The sequence below is a fragment of the Pelobates fuscus genome, chromosome 1, assembly GCF_036172605.1.
Source record: "Pelobates fuscus isolate aPelFus1 chromosome 1, aPelFus1.pri, whole genome shotgun sequence".
Classification (NCBI taxonomy): domain Eukaryota; kingdom Metazoa; phylum Chordata; class Amphibia; order Anura; family Pelobatidae; genus Pelobates; species Pelobates fuscus.
The window spans coordinates 402,854,019-402,876,611 of record NC_086317.1 but is presented as its reverse complement, the minus strand read 5'-3'; the positions used below and the strand labels follow the sequence as shown (position 1 = coordinate 402,876,611).

The following is a 22,593-nucleotide window of genomic DNA, read 5'->3' as shown; positions in this document are numbered from 1 at the left end:
ATCATAGACACACTCATAAAATACCTATAACTGGACAACATTATAAGAAAGCTATAATTTTTATCTACCCAATTACCCAGTGTGAATAAAATGTAAGAAAATGGAGTTTCACCATATTGTGCAGATGATCAACATCTGCATTTGCGACATTATACTTTGCCAAATTTAAATTGTTTGTAAAAGTTTAAGTCAGGACATATCCTGTATTCCAGGGGAGAACTTCATGTTCAGTTTTAAATGTTTGTGTAAACCTGTTAGTTCTTTGTGTATGCACACTGCATTAATTATGTTTCGTGAGTCAATATGTGAATGTTTTACTATTGGATGAACTAGTCACAAATCTTGCCTACCTGTAGCACACTGTATCCATAGCTGTAAGGACTTCAAATAACTCACAATGAGATTACCGAGGAAGTACTGTAGACCTCTAAAGCTTGTAATTGTGGGCATATTTTATATGATATGTGTGTTCTTTATGAAAACAAAAGTTAATTACAGCACCAACATTGACCAACGGATGAACAATATAGTTGAGAGAAAAGATCAGGTGATTGACAGAATCATAACAACTGCAAATAATGTAAAGGGCTTGAGCCAAATACTCCATATCAAGAACCCCATGCAACAAGAGGAACATATTGAAAGTCACAGTTTTTGCCTTCCTGGATATTACACCCCTGCAGAGCTTGAGCCATTAATGGAGAGACCACCACAGGATCCCAGTAGCCCTGGAGCTGATGGAAGACCATTTGAGAAAGATCAATGGACCCAAGAAGAGACAAAGCAGAAAGAGAAGGGATATGAAAAGCATTCTTTCAATATGTTTGCAAGTGAAAAAATCTCCCTTCACAGAGCCTTGGGGCCTGACACAAGACCACCAGAGTAAGCATTTTCTATCCATTTATTTCCTGATAACTGATAAAGAAATATTTAAAAACAATTTAATTACTAAGAAAAAGTATTCAAATGGGCTACAGTTTAATTCATTGAATCTGTTTATGATTCTTGTATAACTGTCCTTTCTTTATCTGTACATACTTGCTAGCTAAATGTGAAACTGCTGCATGTGTGCCAAAAATAGTAAATTGCCAAAAATAGTAATTACAATATTTGATTTATGCACTCATTTATTAAAGTTACGGCTAGTGCCCTTGCTCTAGAATAGCATTTCTTTTAATTTGATAAATATGACCTCTAATACTTTTTTATTGCCGAAGTTTCTTTTTTGTTTTTTGTTCTTTTTATTTAACTTCCAAATATTGTATAAAATGGCAGATTTCCAACTAAAGCGTTGGTTACCATCCAGAGTCAGTATTTGTTCAATCGATGATGTTTTCTAAATTTAAATTGAATATGAATATTAATTGAATTTCAAAACAGTCATAATCCAAAAGTGTTGCAGCTTTTTATGCTGGTAATTCCACTGAATTTCAAAATGATTGACTTACAACTGGGTTTACTTCAGTCATCATCATTAATGGCATGTTTTGAGATTGATTCTCTGAGATTGCAAGATGAAACAAACAAAATCGATCCATCTGAAAGATCTGAACTGCCTGTTTGACCCATTTATAGAGCAGTTATGCTAATAGGTGAAATTTGTGTCATCATCCATATTCATGTTTCTTTAAGAATGTTCAAATCAGACATTTTGATTACATGTATACACAGTTGTGTGTATGTGTTTGTTATGTTATGTTATAAATTTTGCTACATTACATTAATGTACAGTGCCTATTTGTTGTTTCTTTGCTTTAATTGATCAACCAGGAATTGTTTGTATGTTTGATGATGTTACCTCCATGCATTATCACCTCCAGAGAGGTATATAGAGATATGTAGTGGCTATTCTGTTCATGTGCAATTTTTGTGGTGTTGGTTAATTATTTTAAAAAGTGATTATGTGTTTTATCAAGTTGTTTCGTAATTAATTCAATAGTTCCATTAATGTGTGGATTAATCTTCTTTCGAATGAGTGTGATCACTTAAAGGAACACTATAGGGTTAGGAACACAAACATGTATTCCTGACCCTATAGTGTTAAAACCATCATTTAGTGGCTTTCCCCCCTTAAAAGGTAATAAAATGTACCTTATTTGCAGCATTTTGCGGGTCTGCTAGCGCTGACCTAGCTCCCGATCCGCCTTCTTGGCTGACACCATCAGAATTTATCATTTCAGCCAATGTAATGCTTTCCAACAGGGAAAAGCATTGAATTGGCTGAGATCGGCAAGGAGGCGGGATGGGGTTTGGGCCAAATGCTGGCTTGGCCAATCAGCACCTTCTTGGAGACATTGAACTTTCCTAATAGAGATGCATTAAATCAATGCATCTCTATTAGGAAAGTTCAATGTCTCCATGCAGAGCATGGAAACACTGAACGTCAGCCCCAGGAAGCACCTCTAGTAGCCATCTGAGGAGTGACCAGTGGAGGTATCCCTAAGCTGTAATGTAAACACTGCATTTTCTCTGTTTACTGAAAATAGCCTGCAGGGACTGTATATACTAACCAGAATAAATATATAGTCTGGTGAGTATAGTGTCCCTTTAAGCTTAAGCTTGAGTGTATAACACTAGTATTATTATTATTATTATTAGAAGTAGTATTTATATAGCGCCAGTTTATTCCACAGCACTTTACAATAAGAGGGGAATTTACCAAATGAGACAATAACAAAATGTAACAGGAACAATAAGTAGTTGAAGACCATAAATGAGCTTACAATCTAGAGGAGGTGGGGTATAAAAACACAATAGGAAGGGTATTGAGGGAGACAGCAAATAGACATGGTGGGAAAGTAGCAGAACTGGAGGCGAGAGTGAAGTGTGGCCCTTTAGGAGAGAGTAAGAGGAAGGTTTGAGAGATAGAAATTACTCTTGGAGGCCATACTGGTTTTGAGGGACTTCTTAAAGGATTGAAGACTAGGGGAGAGTCTGACAGGGGTAGGCAGGCTGTTCCAAAGGAAAGAAGCTGCCCATGAGAAGTCTTGTAGGCATGAATTTGCAGTAAGGGTGCGAGCAGCAGACAGGAGAAGGTCACCATTAGAGCAGAGACCGAGAGGGGGAATACCTATGAATCAGTGCAGAAATGTAAGAGGGGCTAGAGTTGGTTAAGGCTTTATAGGTAATGGTAAGTATTTTAAATTGACACCTGTAGGATACAGGAAGCCAGTGTAAGAATTGACAGAGGGGTGAGGTGTGAGAGGTGAGAAAGATCAGATCACAGATTGTAGTAATCCATGTGAGAGATTACTAGAGCATGAATAAGCTCCTTGGCAGCATCTTGCATTAGAAATAGGTGTATGCAGGCAATGTTTTTAAGCTGGAATCAACAGGTTTTAGCAACAGACTGGACATGAGGTGCAAAGGTGAGACCAGGATCAAACATTACACCAAGACAGCGAGCTTGAAAGGATGGGGTGAGGCAGGTACCGTCAACCTGCAGGGAGAGTGAAGGAGGAGGATTAGTGTTATGAGGAGAAAAACTCAGAAAACTCAGAAAACTAAGAAACTCAGTTTTAGAGAGATTGAGTTTCAGAAAGCGGGAGGACATCCAATCAGAGATAGAAGACAGGCATTTGGTGACACGTTGTAGGACAGCAGGGAAAAGGTCAGGGCAGGAGAGGTATATCTGGGTGTCATCGGCGTACAAGTGGTAGTGGAATCCATATGAATTACTGAGTTTGCCAAGACAGGCAGTGTAGAGAGAGAACAAAAGGGGACCAAGAACTGAACCTTGAGGTACTCTGACTGAGACAGAACGAGGGGAGGAGGTGTCATTGGAAAAAGAGATACTGAAGGAGTATTGCAAGAGATAGGAGGAGAACCATGAGAGGGCTGTGTCACAGAGACCAAGAGATTGAAGAGTTAGGAGAAGGAGGCCATGATCAACAGTGTCAAAGGCAGCAGAGAGGCCAAGAAGAATTAGTATGGAGTAGTGGCCTTTGGATTTAGCTACGATTAGGTCATTTGTAACTTTAATAAGAGTATATAAAACTATTTTCTGTTGAACCAGTATTAGTTAAAGCACCATTAAAAAGTGTTGAAGCAGTGTGATTGTGATCACATCTATATTATGTTATTATGTTATTATTTATATAGCGCCAACAAATTCTGCAGCGCTTTACAGTGGGTGAACGAACAAACATGTAGTTGTAACCAGACAAGTTGGACACACAGGGACAGAGAGGTTGAGGGCTCTGCTCTATAAGCTTACATACTAGAGGGAGTGGGGTAAAGTGACACAAAAGGTAAGGATAGTATAAGACTAATGTTAGTTGCAAGAGAGGAATCAGTCGAGAGCTATTAATGGTTAAATTGATACACTTTTATGAAGAAGTGAGTTTTTAACGATTTTACAATGGAGTGGAGACTGGGTGAGCATCTAATGGAGGAGGGAAGTGAGTTCAACAAGAATGGTGCAGTCCTCGAGAAGTCTTGAAAGTGAGCATCAGAGGTGGGAGTACTGACAGAAGATAGGCGTACGTCTTCAGCAGAGCGTAAGGGCCTAGACGGTTCATGCTTGTGTATTAGGGAGGATAGATAGGTGGGAGCAGCATTATGTAGAGATTTGAAAGTATCAGTGTTTGCAGATGACACAAAACAAGTCATCAAAATGTGAGCAGGATATTGCTTTGCTGCAGAGGGATTTGGATAGAATGGGGCACTAAAATGGCAGATGAAATTTAACGTAGAGAAATGCAAAGTTATGCACTTCAGGGTTAAGAAAGCACAATCAATTCACACCCTAAATGGTAGTAACCTAGGGATAACCACACACGAGAAGGATTGGGAATTGTTATAGACAACAAATTAGGCAGCAATATACAATGTCAATCTGCAGTTGCTAAGGCCAGTAAGGTTTTGTCATGTATAAATAGGGGCATAAATTCTCGGGATGAAAATATAATTTTGCCTCTTTATAAATCGCTGGTAAAACTACACCTTGAATATGCTGTGCAATTTGGGGCACCTGTTCTAAAGAAAGATATCATGGCACTAGAAAAAGTGCAGAGATGAGCTACAAAATTGATAAAAGGAATGGAGCATTTTAGTTACGAAGAAAGGTTAAACAATTTAAATCTCTTTAGTTTGGAAAAATGGCGCCTGAGATGGGATATGATAATATTATACAAATATATTCGGGGCCAGTACAAACCTTTTTCTGGAAATCTATTCATAAACAGTGCTATATATAGGACACAATGTCACAGATTTAGGCTGGAAGAAAGGAGATTTCATCTAAGGCAAAGAAAAGTTTTTTTTACAGTAAGAGCAATAAGGATATGGCATTCTCTGCCTGGTGGTTTTGTCAGAGTCCATACAGATGTTTAAACTGCAATTGAAAAAATACTTGCAAAAACATAACATACAGGGATATAATTTATAATTAGTGGGGTAATAGCTGCTTGATTCAAGGAGACATCCGACTGCAATTTTGGGGTCAAGATGGAATTTTTTCCTAGTTTGTTGCAAAACTGGAAGCGCTTCAGACTAGGTTTTTTGCCTTCTTTTGGATCAACAGCAAAAACATATGTGAGGATGGCTGAACTTGATAGATGCAAGTCTTTTCAGCTATGTAAATATGTAACTATGTAACTATGAAAGCAAGAACCAGAATTTTAAATTGAACCCTATATGTTACAGGAAGCCAATGTACGGACGGACAGAAGGGTGAGGCGTGGGTGGTGCGGGCAGACAGGAAGATGAGCCTCGACGCCGCATTAATTATGGACTGTAATGGTGCAAGTTGGGAGCACGTAAGACCAGTGGCGTACTAAGGCGGGTGCGGGGGTGGTCCGTCGCCGAGACCAGCCTGCATCTCCGCAATGTGCAGAGCTGCAGACCATGTGTCTCACGTGCACTGCCCAATCAGAGCTTTTCCGCGGGTTACCAAGGCAACGCTCTCACTGGGTCTTGCGAGATCCATGGTCTGTAGCTCTGAAGAGCTGCAGACCAGAAATGATGGCCACCGGACCACCAGGGAGCCCACTGGACCATCAGGGATTTTATTTTCCAATTATTCATTTTTTTTTTTTTATTCAAAAAAGGGGTACAGAAAGAAAAAAGGGAAAGATAAGTTCATAGTCCACTGTAGTGGTCATTAATTTTTTTATTTCTTGTAAAGATGGCATGTTTGAAGATTTCCAATTTCTGGCTATTAGTGTTGCTGTTGTTGATAAGAGAAGAAATATGATTTTCCGTGAGACTTTGTCTATATTTCCTGGAAGGGCTTTAAGGAGTATCATCTTCGGTGTATGTTCAATCTTATAAGATGTAACTTCCTGAGCTACTAATTCTATATCTTTCCAGAGAGTATTTACCTTCTCACATGACCACCACATGTGCAGCATGGTACCTTTATGTAAATGGCACCTCCAGCATATGTCTTCTGTTTCCGGGTAAATTGATCTAAGACGGGTTGGTACCATATACCTGTCAGGGTACCTGTGGTCTCTACCTCCGAAAGAGGTAGAGACTTAGCTGTTCCTCCATCCAGACGGTCTGATGGCTCCCTTCCCCGCGGTCTATCCGGTCATGCTAGGCCGGCCGCGAGGGAGTGACTGCCTTTTACAGCATCTAGGCAGGAAGTAGTCATCAGGACACTCCCCCGGAACGACCTGTCAGTCAATTGCTGCAGGACCAATCAGGACGCCTCGGAGGCGTGGTTACTGCTCTGAACAGGGTATTTAACAGAGCTTCTTTCATTAGCTCATTGCCCTGTCGTGGTTCTAGCTTGTTCTAGTCACTCAGTGCTTGTGTATTCTATTATCCCTTTTGGTTTTGACCCGGCTTGTTTACCTTACTCTGCTTATCTCTGTTACCCTTGATTCGGCTTGTCTCTCGCTTACCTGTCTTCTGTTACCCTCGACCTCGGCTTGTCTTTGACCATTCTATACTGTACTACTTACGTTAGTCCGGCCATTCTAAGGTCCGGTATACGTATCTGGCTACTGTTTGTACTCTGCGTGTTGGATCCCTGTCCCGATCCTGACATTACGACAGGGCCAATGGATCCTGCAAGTACAAACAGTCAGCTGGCTGCTCCTGATCCTAGGTTTGAAGCCATGGATCACAGAATGGATCAGATGGCGCTTGCGCTACAGGCTCTATTAGCTTGTGCCAATAACCCACCAGAGGAGATACGTAATACCCCTGTTTCTCCTGTCGGTTCAGGTCTAGAGGTAGCCACAGTGGGTGCTTCTTCTCGCATTACCCCCCCAGTACGCTATGGTGGGGCTTCTGAGAAGTGTCGTGGTTTTTTAAACCAAATTAGTATCCACTTTGAATTGCAACCTCGCTCTTATCCTACAGATAGGGCAAAAGTAGGATTTATTATCACCCTACTCATTGAGAAAGCTCTGAGATGGGCCAACCCACTATGGGAGAACGATAACCCATTAGTTTATAACTATAACGCATTTGTAGCTGCTTTTAGAAGAACATTTGACCCTCCAGGTAGAAAGGTTAATGCAGCCAGATTACTGTTGCGCCTGAGACAGGAGAACCGAACACTGGTGGATCATGCACTAGAGTTCAGGTCTCTGGCGGCAGAAATCAAGTGGAATGAGCAGGCGTATATGGATGTATTTTTGAATGGCCTATCTGATGTAATTCTTGATGAGGTTGCTACCAGAGAACTCCCTGAGAATTTAGAGGATTTAATTTCGTTCATCTCTCGTATAGATGAACGTCTAAGAGAGAGACAGAACACTCGAGAGAGGAACCAGAGACCTTCTTTTAGGTTAGCTCCCGCTTTTCCAAGTCCTGACTCCACGATATCTTTGCTTACTGAACCTATGCAGATAGGGTATACCCGCCTCTCTGAGGAGGAAAGACAGCACAGGAGAAGAGAGGGTTTGTGTATGTATTGTGGAGCCAAGGGTCATTTACTCTCGAACTGTTCTAACCGCCCGGGAAACGCTCGCACCTAAGTCTCTCTAGAGGACAGGCCTTGGGTGTTTCTATTTTGTCCTCTGCTCCTAATTATAAAGATCACAGGCTTCTGCTACCAGTTTCTTTAACTTGGGGGAAGGAAGTAGTAAGAGCTATGGCATTGATAGATTCCGGTGCTGCTGAGAATTTTATCGACCAAGCCTTTGCTAGTAAGAACAATTTCCCATCCCAGCTAACGGAGACACCTTTGGCCGTTGAGGCCATAGATGGTAGACCACTACTAGACCCTGTTATCTTTTGTGAGACCATACCCATTGATTTAAATGTTGGTATCCTACACGTGGAGAATTTATCTCTTATGCTCATTTCGTCTCCTTCCGTTCCCATAGTTCTGGGGTACCCATGGTTGAAAAAACATAACCCTATTATCGATTGGGAGTTAGGAGAGATACTCTCGTGGGGCCAGGGCTGCCAGGATCGGTGTTTGTGCAAGGTTTCTCCATTAGCTAATATTAACATACCGGGGAATCCTACTCAGTCCACAGAAAGACAAATACCGGACCTTTACCTAGACTTAAGGGCAGTGTTTGACAAGAAGAATGCCGATTCTTTGCCTCCACACAGGTCATTTGACTGTAAGATTAAGCTTCTACCCGGCACTATGCCTCCGAGGGGCCATGTATATCCTTTGTCTGTTCAGGAAAACTCGGTTCTAGAGGAGTATATTCGGGAGAATTTAGAAAAGGGATTCATCAGGAGGTCTTCTTCTCCGGCCGGGGCTGGGTTCTTTTTCATTAAGAAGAAGGATGGCACGCTGAGACCTTGTATCGATTACCGAGGCTTGAATAAAATAACTGTCAGAAATGCCTATCCTATCCCACTGATTACCGAGTTATTTGATCGTCTTAAAGGCTCCAAAATCTTCACCAAGTTAGATCTCAGAGGGGCTTACAATTTGGTGAGAATCCAGCAAGGTCACGAGTGGATGACGGCATTCGATACCCGGTATGGCCATTACGAATACACTGTTATGCCATTTGGACTATGCAATGCTCCTGCAGTATTTCAAGATTTGATTAATGAGGTACTTAGGGAGTTTCAGCACGATTGTGTTATTGTTTACCTGGACGACATACTAATACACTCTAAGGAGATTGAGACTCACCATAGACAGGTCAGAAAGGTATTACACAAGCTGCTGCAACATGGTCTATATTGCAAATTGGAGAAGTGCAGTTTTGATCACTCTCAGGTACACTTTCTTGGATACGTGATTTCTGGGGAAGGTTTTAAAATGGATCCTGTAAAACTCCAATCTATTTTAGACTGGCCCTTGCCCAAAGGACTCAAGGCTATCCAAAGGTTTATTGGTTTTTCCAACTACTATAGGCGCTTCATTAAAGGATACTCCTCTATCATTGCGCCTATTACCAATATGACCAAACAAGGGGCTGATACTAAGTTCTGGTCTAAGGAAGCTCTTGGTGCTTTCAAGACTCTCAAGGAACTTTTTGCCTCGGCTCCCATTCTAGTCCATCCTGATACGACTCTGCCTTTCTTGCTCGAGGTCGATGCCTCTGAGACAGCAGTTGGGGCTGTTCTGTCTCAAAGGTTAGGGGTGGATAAACCATTACACCCTTGTGGTTTCTTCTCTAAGAAATTTTCTGGGCCTGAGAGCAGATATGACATCGGGGAAAGGGAACTGTTAGCAGTCATTAAAGCCTTAAAGGAGTGGAGACATTTGTTGGAGGGGACCCTACACCCTATTACGATTTTGACGGACCACAAAAACTTGTCCTATATTGGGGAGGCTAAGCGCTTATCCTCTAGACAAGCTCGTTGGTCCTTATTCCTGACTCACTTCAATTATGTACTGACTTACAGACCTGGTTCTAAAAACTCTAAAGCCGATGCATTATCTCGCCAATATGAACCTTCTACTGTACCTGAACCAGTTCTTTCTTCTATAGTTCCGAAATGCAATATCATTGCTAATACGAATCTCAGGATTCATTCTCCATTACTGGCCGAGATCATTAAGTTGCAACATCTAGCACCTAAACAGACTCCTGCGGGCCGTCATTTCGTTCCTCCTGCTCTTCAACTGGAACTTTTACAGTGTTTACATAATAGCAAGATGGCGGGACATCCTGGTATTCGCAAAACTTACGCGTTGATCTCTAAGGACTTCTGGTGGCCTGCTTTACGGAGGGATATTGAGGAGTTCATCGCTGCATGTGAAGTTTGTACTAAAACCAAACAACCCCATACGCTTCCATGTGGATTCCTGCACCCCTTGGAGGTTCCAGAAAAACCATGGTCCTGTTTGGCCATGGACTTTATTGTCGATCTACCTATCTCTAAAAGACAGACTGTTATCCTCACCGTGGTTGACAGGTTTACTAAGATGGCACACTTCATTCCCCTGCCTAAACTCCCGTCTTCTCCTGAATTGGCAGAGATATTCGCTAAGGAGATTTTTCGCCTACATGGGATACCCTCTCAAATTGTATCGGACAGAGGCTCCCAATTTGTTTCCCGCTTTTGGAGGTCCTTCTGCTCTCAACTTGGTATTAAATTAAACTTTTCTTCTGCCTATCATCCTCAGTCTAACGGAGCTGCTGAACGTACCAACCAGAAAATTGAACAATATTTACGATGCTTTGTTTCTGAACACCAGGATGATTGGGTCGGTTTGATTCCTTGGGCGGAGTTTGCACACAACAATCTCGTTTGCGATTCTACTCATTCAAGCCCCTTCTTCATGAATTATGGTTTTCATCCGTCTATTCTTCCTTCGGATTCTCCTTCCCAGGGGGTGCCGTCGGTTGATGCTCATGTTGCCAATTTGAGGAAGTTGTGGGATCAAACTCGACAAATCCTTATGCACAACTCTATGTTGGTCAAGAAACACGCTGATAAACGTAGAAGGGCGGCTCCGGTCTTTGTTGCAGGTGATAGGGTATGGCTGAGCACGAGGAACATCCGTTTAAAAGTGCCCTCCATGAAGTTCGCTCCTCGTTATATTGGACCCTACAGGGTGCTGACCCGTATCAATCCAGTTGCGTATCGTTTAGCTCTTCCTAATACCTTACGCATCCCGAACTCGTTTCACGTTTCATTGCTGAAACCACTCATATGTAACAGATTTTCCTCCACAATAGCCCCTCCTCGCTCCGTTCAGGTGGAGGGTCAGGAGGAGTATGAGGTTAACTCTATTATTGATTCTCGAATCTCCCGGGGGAGAGTACAATATCTGGTTGATTGGAAGGGATATGGTCCTGAGGAGAGGAGTTGGGTACCTCAGGAGGATGTTCATGCTCCCCGTCTCCGCAGGGCGTATCACTCTCGCTTCCCATCTCGTCCCGGTTCATTCCGCCCGGTGGGCGTATCTGAGAGGGGGGGTACTGTCAGGGTACCTGTGGTCTCTACCTCCGAAAGAGGTAGAGACTTAGCTGTTCCTCCATCCAGACGGTCTGATGGCTCCCTTCCCCGCGGTCTATCCGGTCATGCTAGGCCGGCCGCGAGGGAGTGACTGCCTTTTACAGCATCTAGGCAGGAAGTAGTCATCAGGACACTCCCCCGGAACGACCTGTCAGTCAATTGCTGCAGGACCAATCAGGACGCCTCGGAGGCGTGGTTTCTGCTCTGAACAGGGTATTTAACAGAGCTTCTTTCATTAGCTCATTGCCCTGTCGTGGTTCTAGCTTGTTCTAGTCACTCAGTGCTTGTGTATTCTATTATCCCTTTTGGTTTTGACCCGGCTTGTTTACCTTACTCTGCTTATCTCTGTTACCCTTGATTCGGCTTGTCTCTCGCTTACCTGTCTTCTGTTACCCTCGACCTCGGCTTGTCTTTGACCATTCTATACTGTACTACTTACGTTAGTCCGGCCATTCTAAGGTCCGGTATACGTATCTGGCTACTGTTTGCACTCTGCGTGTTGGATCCCTGTCCCGATCCTGACAATACCATCTGTATAGTATCTTTCGGGATGTTTCAAGATGTGCAGCGCATGAAGAGAGTCCTTCATGTGCTATAAAAATTTTCCTCCATTCTTCTTGCGATATTGTTTCTTGAATATCCGTTTGCCAGTCTGTCATAAATTTCCATGTAGTAATTTCTTGTAAGTTATTAAGGTTATCATAACAAGTCGATAATGTTTTCTTTGGTGGGGATATTGCTGCACACATTTGTTCGAATTTTTTAATAGAGGAGCATAAAGTTTGTTGGATTGTACTTGTCTTATTGTTGATCATAAGTGCTTTTATTTGAAGGTATGAAAAAATAAACTGTGAAGGAAGTTTGAATTCCGCCTGAAGATCTGGGAAAAGCTTTAAGGCTTCTGTTTTGTATAGATAGAAGATATGTGTAATTCCTCTTCTGCTCCATTGTGCGTAGGGAAATGTGTCGTTGCAGTCATATAAAATTTTGATAGGAGTCGCCAGTGACTATGGGTGTGCCGAGCATAATTTTCCTCTATTTGTATCCCAGATACTAAGTAGAAGTCTGTTAGTGGGTAAGATATCCGGGGATATTTTCCGTCTTTGCTGAGGCATCCATATTAAAGAAGGTAGGTCAAAGGTTCCACTGTAGCTATTCTCTATAGCTACCCATTGAGGGGTGTGAATTCTTGAAAATGCACTAACTATGTTGGATAAAATTGCCGAATGATAGTATAATTTCAGGTTTGGGAAACCCATACCTCCATCTTTTACTTGTCTAAGAATTAATTATTTTGGAACTCGGGAATGTTTCCAGCCCCAGCTAAAGCATACCAATATCGCCTGCAAGGTTGATATATACACTTGCGGGATTTTAATTTGTAATGATCTAAATAAGTATAAATTTTTTGGTATAATAGACATTTTGATTGCTGCTATTAAATAGCAGAAAAATAGCAGAAAAATACCATCAGGGATTTAAGGTAATTTTTTTAGTCCCCCCTGTCTCACACAATAACCCCCCGTTTCCCCCTCTCTCACACAATCACCCCCCTCCCTCTCCTCATCACTCCCCTCCCTCTCACAATCCGACCCCCTCCCTCTCACAATCACCCCATCCCTCTCCTCATCACCCCATTCCTCTCCTCATCACCCCATTCCTCTCCTCATCACCCCCTCCCTCTCACAATCACCCCCCTCCCTCTCATCATCACCCCCATCCCTCTCATCATTACCCCCCTCCCTCTCACAATCACTCCCCCTCCTCATCACCCCCCATCTCCTCATCAACCCCTCTCCCTCTCATCATCACCCCCCTCCCTCTCATCTTCACCCCATCCCTCTCACAATCACCCCCTCCCTCTCATCATCACCCCACTCCCTCTCATCAACCCCCTCCCTCTCGTCATCACCCCCTCCCTCTCACAATCACCCCCCCCTCCCTCTCACCCTCTCACAATCACCCCTATGCCTCTCACAATTTCCGGGTGTTTTTTAAATTTTTAAGCGGGGGTGAGGGGGGTGCCAAATATAGGATCCGCCCCGGATGCCAAATGCTCCAGGTACGCCCTTGCGTAAGACCACTGACAAGCAGATTACAGTAGTGAAAGTGAGAAAGGACAGTGGAATGGACCAGCACCTTAGTCGCATCTGGCAATAAGTAGGGTCGGAGGTGCGCAATGTTTTTGAGATGGAAGCGGCAGGATTTGGTGATAGACTGAACATGAGGCGTGAAGGAGAGGTTGGAGTCAAAGAGAACACCTAGGCAACGAGCCTGCGAGGTGAAGCTGATGGTAGCACCGTTGACTTGGAGGGAGACAGACACAGGAGTAGCATCACTTGAGGGAGGAAAGACCAGCATTTCAGTATAATCAAGTTGAGTTTAAGGAAGTGGACAGCCATCCAGTTAGAAATAACAGAGAGGCAGTTAGAGACACTATTACCTCGTCAATAGCCATTGCATTTACCAGGAGATTGTAATTTTAAAAATATTCTTTATTTGCAGAATATCATATATCAGTTATGACAGCTTCAATTTTTTACAATTTTAAATTGTTGGGTCAGTTCAAACATTTACTTAGTAAGCTGTAGTGGTGATGGTGCCTGGAGTGGTCCTTTAAATACAGAGTGCTAATTGTAAGCTTTCTACAAAAAAATATTTTCACTGATCGTTAAGTTAATAAAAATCCATTTTTTTTTACTAATATCAATTTGTGTAATGTTTCTGGTTTATTTCACGTTGTTCGTGTTCTTGACTGTTTTTTTTTTCCATTTATTGACTTAGAAATATAAGCAACATTTAAAATACTAATCTAAGGATCTCTACAACATTATAAACACAGTTTTACAAAGGAATCTGGATGTGAATACAGTGTGTTTTATTATTGTCATTAATCTTTTTTTCCAAGTCGGGAATTTAGGCAGATTTATTTACTAAAGTAAGAATTTAAAGTGTATTCAAAGAGAATTTCACATTTAAGACTAGAATAGCTGAACTGAAGGTAAGTTGAATTAGAGAATTTCCCAGTTTGGCTATTTTGACCTTAGATGTAAAATTCTCTTTCAATTCACTTTGAATTCTCCCTTTAGTAAATAACCATGACTATGCCAGACAGCATTAATATTCTTTATGATAACCACACCTAAAAACCTCTATGTTTCTACTTCATCCTTTGAGCTGCTAAATTTGATCAAAGTTTGGATCTCATCGATCTAGAGTTCAGCAAATAATAATAAATAAATATTTTTCGATAAAATTAGTGGTTAATGTAAGGAATGGTGGCTTTGCAGACCAGTAGTAGCTAAAACAGTGCAAGAGTTATTCAAACAATTCGAGTTTGTTAACAAAACATAAAATAAAAACTGATTTTAAAGTAAAAAATTATTGTAACCATTCCACGTTAGCAGTTGTAAAGTGCTCTTCCTTTGCCAGTATGTATGCGTGCTTATATATAAAAGAAAATAATAAAAAATACATAAAAGTGGTGACAATACTTTGGTATCTAACTATCCAACGATATCATTGCTCCCTGTATTGTCAAAAATCTTGGAAAAAAATGTCTATGTGAATATTATCAACGATCAAATTATCTGACCCCTGATCAATCAGGCTTTCTCACGAATCACTCAACTTCGACTGCCCTCTTAAAAGTTTGCAATAACATCCAAATGGGCATGGAACAAGGAGACTTAACTGGAGCTATTTTCCTTGATTTTGCCAAGGCCTTTGACACAGTAGACAATGGCATTCTTTTGCAAAACCTTAAAAATTCAGGTATTGGTAATCATCCGCTAACCTGGTTTCGATTATATGTTTAAGACCAATTGCAATATGTGACCATTTCTGATAGCACTTCCCTGCCTCTTCCAGTCACGTGTGGTGTTCCCCAAGGCTCCATTCTCGGCCCCCTGCTATTCACATTATTTATAAATGATCTGCCTAACGTCTGCAAATCCTCAAATGTACACATGTATGCAGACAACACTGTAATCTACGCTACTAAACCCAATCTACCAATTCGCAAAGGTAGAAAAGTGGATAGCGGATAACAAACTCTTCCTAAACACTGACAAAACTGTCACAATGATCTTTGTAAATTTACCTAAATTACATAAACTACAAATTCAACAACTGTGTATCCAGAACAAATTCAAATAACACACTGACAGCAATCTGCTTTTTTAAATATCTAGGTATGTTGCTAGACCCCAATCTATCCTTTGGCCTTCACATTGAAAAAATCTCTTCAAAACCTTACCCAAAACTAAGTGCCCTGTACAAAAAACAAATCCTGTCTAAGCCATACAGTAAGGAAACAGAGCAACAAATGCTAATGCCGGTCATTGCTTATGGGGATGTAGTGTATGCACCCGCACCGCACACCCACCTTAATAAACTTAAAACATTATTTAATTAATTCTGCTGTTTTGTACTAGAATGTAATTACTTTACCCACCACTGTGACATGTTAAAAGAGCTAAACTGGCTATCGCTGGAATCCTGATGCACTCTTCATCTTTCCAGCCTTGTGCATAAGTGCATTTCTGGGAAGGTCCCTGTAACAGAGCTCTCTGTACCCCAGCTGGGTACCTCCGCCAAAGGACCGCTTCCTGGGTGGAACAGGGGAAAAACCTTAGCGCTTCTGCCCCCCGTCGCATGGCTTGACTGGGGTCCTTTAACCTCTCCATCCTGGAGTCGAATAGGGGACTAGCTCTGTAATGGACCGTTTTGCTCACCAGAGGTTAAAACCCATTTAGGCGATGTTCCCCTTTCCAGATGCACAGGCAGCAACTGTAAGCACCAATCTCCCGAACTGCAAACTCTACGAATCCTGGAAACAGCCGAACAGGAAAACCATACGAAAGGGTTACACTCCTGGCAGTCAGCATACAATCCAATTCCCCCAATAACGAGACAACACTTCGTTTTGAGGGTTAAGCAGAATCTCACTGTCCTGGCACATACAGTCTCTTTTATTCCCAATCCACAACCACAGTACAGCCCACAGGATATTACAGAACAACCAATCAATCCGTACAATACACACAGACACTCCCACACAAAATCCTCCCCTCTGCCTGAACACAATGGGTAATCTCAGAGGAATACAGTTTTTACACAATATTATAACTTCTAAAATATACATGTCACAAACATAAAACATACATTTTCATAATCAGCATGCGAGAAATAAACACATACTCAAAAATCAGGGCAATCGGTTCAGGGGTTAAAAAGTTATATGGAAGTCCTTTAGGACCGACCGCAAGCACATTTTCATGCCCAAAACAGTTCCATAGATTTGGGCTGTGCGGTTGGTCTATTTCAGGCTGAAAAAAATGAATCTTCGAACGGGACTTAGTCTTTGCGGCTGCAAAATCACCGTGGGAGAAGGTAAGGCTCAGCAGTGTTCGCGGAACTGTGTAGCCGATTTCAGTTCCATGAATTTGGCTACACATACCGCTGACCGCATGGAATGAACCAAGATGGCCGCCGCCACGTGTTCATTTGTCGAATGGTGGCCACTTCGACTACTTCGGCATTTCGACGGCATTCGAAGTGCCAATTTAAAAGTACAAACCCTTTCTGTGAGATGTTAAAGGGCAAGCAGCAGCACACCAAAAATCCATTATGCCCAAATCTTGTAATTAAAGGGCCACATCTTCCCGGGCCATAGTCAGAAGGCAAGAGGCGGGCAAGCAGCCCCCTCCAAGACACGTGGCGAGGTCGGTTTCGCCACAAGCTCTATCCACTCCCAGGGACTGGACAACACACAGTCCTGGGAGTTGCAGTCCTTACAAGGACCTTCCCAGCTGATTAGCCATTTCCCCTTCCAGTAACCAGACAACACATAGTTCTGGGAGTACAAACTGGAATGCTTTAATCTGGCCAGATGGCCTGCTTTTATACATTTCAGAGTCACAGCAAACCCACCCAGGACACTCCCACAAACACACCCACACAATGTTTCCAAAGTGCAGTGTCACCATGACTCAGCAATAAAACATACAATATGAAAAACACATCAAAATACATATTTCCCATATAGGAACCCCCACAGTCTATATATCCCGGGATAGCCTGGATCTGAGCGCCCAACATATCCGAAAAGCACTCAGATCCCATGAACACAGCTGAAACGCCACTGGGGTAAAGTTCTGACCGGCCACACACATGGTCCTATGCCCAAAACAGTTTCAGGGTGATTGGTGCTGTTGTTGGTCAACTTCGGGATTTCCATGCAAACGAAATACCGAATACACACTCTGGCTTGTTGGTAGCGTTTGCTCGTTGGGTTCATATGAACAAACCTACCGAACCGCACTCTCCTGACATGTGTGGGGAAGAAGCAGCCGTTCGTCAAAGTTCAGCAGTGTTCGGGAGTTTCATTGTCTGATTAGAGTTCCATGCGATCGACGCCCAAACTCCGTTGCCTGCATTCTCACGAATAAGAACCCAGCAAAACAATTAGAACCCACGATGATAGAAGTTTCAGGAGAGGTTAACAGGGGTTAACAAGCACAGATGTGGTCCGCATTTCGTGAGTTGGTTCAGTTCCCGAACAGAACAAATAAATCCCACGAACCAAGTCTTTGTATGAGCCGGTTCCATGGCCCATAGTCTTGGGGCAGGAGGCTGGCTAGCAGGCTCCTCCAGGAGGTTGTGGCGAAAGACAAGACCAAAGGGCATTCGTCACACTCCCACCCTACCTGAGTAGATTGCTCTCACCACCTGTTTCCACCTCCTATAACCTCTGATCCAGTACTAGCAGGATATTTAGCATACCGCAGTACAAAAATAAAGTGGATTGATCCTCATTTTCCTACAGAGCCCCGCAATTATGGAATAACCTCAGGGACACAGTCAAATCTTTATTCATCTAAAGTATTTTAAGAGATCGATGGCAATATACCTCAGCACAGAATGCACCTGTCATGGTTGAATACATGTATAACCTGTTATGTATTAAATTTATATATGTGTTTGAATGTTTGTAATATTGTATCCTATTGTAACAATGCAATGTTTTGTGGACCCAGGACATACTTGAAAATGAGAGAAATCTCAATGTATCCAACCTGGTAAAATATTTTATAAATAAATAAAATAAATAATATATTTAAGTTGACATTTAAGTGGTAGCTGTCACTGTAGCATGTATGCGTCTTCATAAAAACTAAAAACAGGTTTGAGTCAAGTAATTTTAATTGATTCTGTGTAATATCCTGTAGGGCAGGTGCCAAGCTTAACATTTGTTTGTGCTACATGTCTGTAATATACTGTAACCTTGGACAAATAATGCAATTATTAGAATATCTGCATTTTTGTATATGAATGAATTTGATTGAGGATTTTCGTTGCATTTGAGCAATGAACAGTACTTTAGTATATACCATTCATAGTAACTGCACGGTTAACACAATATGTTACAAAGTGCAACAGAAGAAATAATATAGAAGGAGATATTAACAGAAGGTAGAATGGTTAAATAAGGACAAAGATAAATGACATGATGTACTACAATGAGCATTGGAAGTTGTGTCCAGCTGTGTGTAGTTTATCCTATGATCTGTGGGTGAAGGTGATCTGCCTAGTGATTGCAAATCCAGTAACCAATTTAGGTAATTAATTTATGTAATCAGTCAATTTAGGGAGGCAGCATATCACATGTATTTTACACTAGTATCACTTGAAATTGTTCATGTTATCGTGTTCCCTGTATAATATCTGTTAATCCAGTTATACCAAGTTTCATTAAATTTCTCTCTCTTAGATGCTGATTCAAAGGACATGCTTTCATATATATAGTAATGGTGTATCCCAGTGATGGCGAACCTTTTTGAGCCCGAGTGCCCAAACCGCAATATATGTCAACTTTTTTTTCCTCAAAGTGCCAACACTGCAATTAAACCTGAATACTGAGGTTTAAGTTTAGAAAAAACAACTTGTACAGTTGTCCGAACTAATTAACAACTTTTGTTTTAAAAGAAGAACACAACAGAGAGTTCAATGATACAGATTTTAAATAATGATATAAATAGATCAAATTCAGCTTATATTTATTAGTATCTCCAACAAATGCAATACATACACACAGACTGCAGAACACATTCTCACACAGTCCGCTAAATACATACACACACCGTCCGCTAAACACATACACACATTGTCCGCTAAATACATACACACATCGTCCGCTAAATACATACACACACACCGTCCGCTAAATACACACTCCCCATCCGCTAAATACATACTCCCCATCCGCTAAATACATAAACACACAGTCCGATAAATACACACACACACACACACACACACACACAGTCCGCTGAGTACACATACAGACAGACTGTTGAATACACACACATACTGCATTGAGGGGTGCAGTGTGTGTGTGTGTGTGTGTGTGTGTGTAAGGGTGTGGAGTGCTGTGTGTGTGTGGGGGGTGTGTGCTGTGTGTGTGTGTGTGGGCGGGTAGGGGTGCTGTGGATGGTACGGGTGCTGTGCTGTGGGTAGTGCTGTGGTGGTAGGGGTCCTGTGGATCGTAGGGGTGCTGTGGGGGGTAAGGGGTGCTGAGGGTGGGTAAGGGTGTTGAGGGTGGTAAGGGTGCTGTGGGGGTAAGGGGTGCTGTGGGTGGTAAGTGGTGCTGTGGGTGGTAAGGGGTGGTAGGAGTGCTGTGGGGGTAAGGGGTGGTAGGGGTGCTGTGGGGGTAAGGGGTGGTAGGGGTGCTATGGGGGTAAGGGGTGCTGTGGGGGTAAGGGGTGGTAGGGGTGCTGTGGGAGTAGGGGTGCTTTGGGGGTAAGGGGTGCTCTGGGGGTAAGGGGTGGTAGGGGTGCTGTGGGGGTAAGGGGTGGTAGGGGTGCTGTGGGGGTAGGGGTGCTTTGGGGGTAAGGGTGCTGTGGGGGTAAGGGGTGGTAGGGGTGCTGTGGGGGTAAGTGGTGCTGTGGGGGTAAGGGGTGGTAGGGGTGCTGTGGGGGTAAGGGGTGCTGTGGGTGGTAAGTGGTGCTGTGGGTGGTAAGGGGTGGTAGGAGTGCTGTGGGGGTAAGGGGTGGTAGGGGTGCTGTGGGGGTAAGGGGTGGTAGGGGTGCAGTGGGGGTAGGGGTGCGTTGGGGGTAAGGGGTGCTGTGAGGGTAAGGGGTGTTGTGGGGGTAAGGGGTGGTAGGGGTGCTGTGGGGGTAAGGGGTCGTAGGGGTGCTGTGGGGGTAAGGGTGCTGTGGGGGTAAGGGGTGGTAGGGGTGCTGTGGGGGTAAGGGGTGGTAGGGGTGCTGTGGGGGTAGGGGTGCTTTGGGGGTAAGGGGTGCTGTGGGGGTAAGGGGTGGTAGGGGTGCTGTGGGGTAAGGGGTGGTAGGGGTGCTGTGGGGTAATGGGTGGTAGGGGTGCTGTGGGGGTAAGGGGTGCTGTGGGGGTAAGGGGTGCTGTGGGGGTAAGGGGTGCTGTGGGGGTAAGTGGTGGTAGGGGTAAAATACATAAACAAAACAAAAAAAAAAGATATATTAATGCTGTATTTCCCCCCCTCCCCCCCTTCTTCCTCTTACCTTTGGTGAAGGGGGGGACGGACGGACACACAGCTATCCCTGGTGGTCCGGTGGTAAGTTTATTTCTGCAAGCAGCTCTTCTGTCCTCCTGTGCGATGCTGTGTGGAGCGTTGCCATGGTAACGCGCGGCAACGCTCCACACAGCATCGCGCGGGAGGACAGGGGAGCTGCTTGCTAGAGCCCTGCCCCTGCCTCCCGACCCGGAAGCAGAGTAGGCGCCTGCCGTTTCGGGCAGGCAGGTGCCTACTCTGCAGACAGCCAGCGGCCTCCTCTCTCCTGGCGAACTATGGCCGCGTGCCAACAGAGCGGGCCCGGCGTGCCACCTGTGGCACGCGTGCCATAGGTTCGCCATCACTGGTGTATCCTATCTTTGAGTTTCGAAAGTGAAGAGCAGCTAGTCTTTTTCCACGTGGCAGCAATTAAATTAGGAGCTGCAAGCAAGAAAATGGCAATAAGTTGGTGGGAGCTAGAGTACTTTGTCGGAGGCAGTAGAAGTGACAAACAAGTGGAGGGGGCATTGGAAAACTCCTAAATATCTAAAGAACACAATAATTCCATAATGGCTGGATTTCAACATCACCACCAAATGTGTAACAAATTACCCTCTTGTACTCTGCATCTCCAGGATTTTGGTGAGGCTGTTCAATGTACACTGAACAAAATTATAAACGCCACATTTTTGTTTTTTGCCCCCATTTTTCATGAGCTGAAGTCAAAGATGTAAGACTTTTTCTATGTACACAAAAGGCCTATTTCTCTCAAATATTGTTCACAAATCTGTCTAAATCTGTGTTAGTGAGCAATTCTCCTTTGCCGAGATAATCCATCCACCTCCCAGGTGTGGCATATCAAGATGCTGATTAGACAGCATGATTAGGGCAAAGGTGTGCCTTACACAGCCTAACACAGATTTAGACAGATTTGTGAACAATATTTGGGAGAAAAAGGCCTTTTGTGTACATAGAAAAAGTCTTACATCTTTGACTTCAGCTCATGAAAAATGGGGCCAAAATCAAAAGTATATACAGAATAGCGTAGTATGTCTATTCAATAATATATAATGAATAAAGTAAATGGTAGTTTCACTCACAAAGTTGGAGTCATACCATCATATGACTCTTTTAGTATGCTCCTTTGGACCATTCAGGGGTTGTCCAGACCCTTGTGCAGTCAAGATCTTGGTTTTCCTCTTAATGCTCTTATTTGGTACTCCAAAATAAAGCTGTAGGATATCCAGATATTCCTTTAAAAATGGTTTATTCAAAAAAATATAAAATTCCTTATACCATAAACAACTGGTCAAAAATACAGTGAACAGACAACTAATCAAATAAAAGTCTCTAAAAGAATGTCCTTAGTTAGTGTCCAAAACGCGTTTCGCCTATTGCTTAGGCTTCCTCAGTTGGATAAACTTCACTCCGGTTTGTTTTCTTCTTTTTAGCTTCCCGCCTGACTTTTTTCTCCAATAGGGCATTTACTTCCGGTATTTTCGTATATTTAAACGCAACGTGCGTTCCAGACGTAAGAAATGACTTCCGGGTTCCATCATTATCGAGCGCACGCGCGTCCCACATACCGGCGTTTACTTCCGTGTTCCGCCGAAGTGGAACGCACGTGCACTTCAACAACGATCTGCCACCTACGTCGTCTTCAATTTCCTATATCTGAACGCATGCGCGTTCCAAATATGTAGGGTGGCCAATGGGCTTTTATC

The 22,593-nt window shown here is 43.0% G+C and overlaps 1 protein-coding gene across 1 annotated transcript in view; it reads left to right on the top strand.

Moving 5' to 3' along the window:
• Nucleotides 1-397: 397 nt before the first annotated feature.
• Nucleotides 398-22,593, top strand: part of GALNT6 (polypeptide N-acetylgalactosaminyltransferase 6) — a 122,798-nt gene continuing 100,602 nt past the window's right edge. Inside the window, exon 1 of the mRNA XM_063428018.1 lies at nucleotides 398-882. Within this exon, the coding sequence (XP_063284088.1) occupies nucleotides 398-882 (485 nt within the window). The remainder of the gene's footprint in view (nucleotides 883-22,593) is intronic.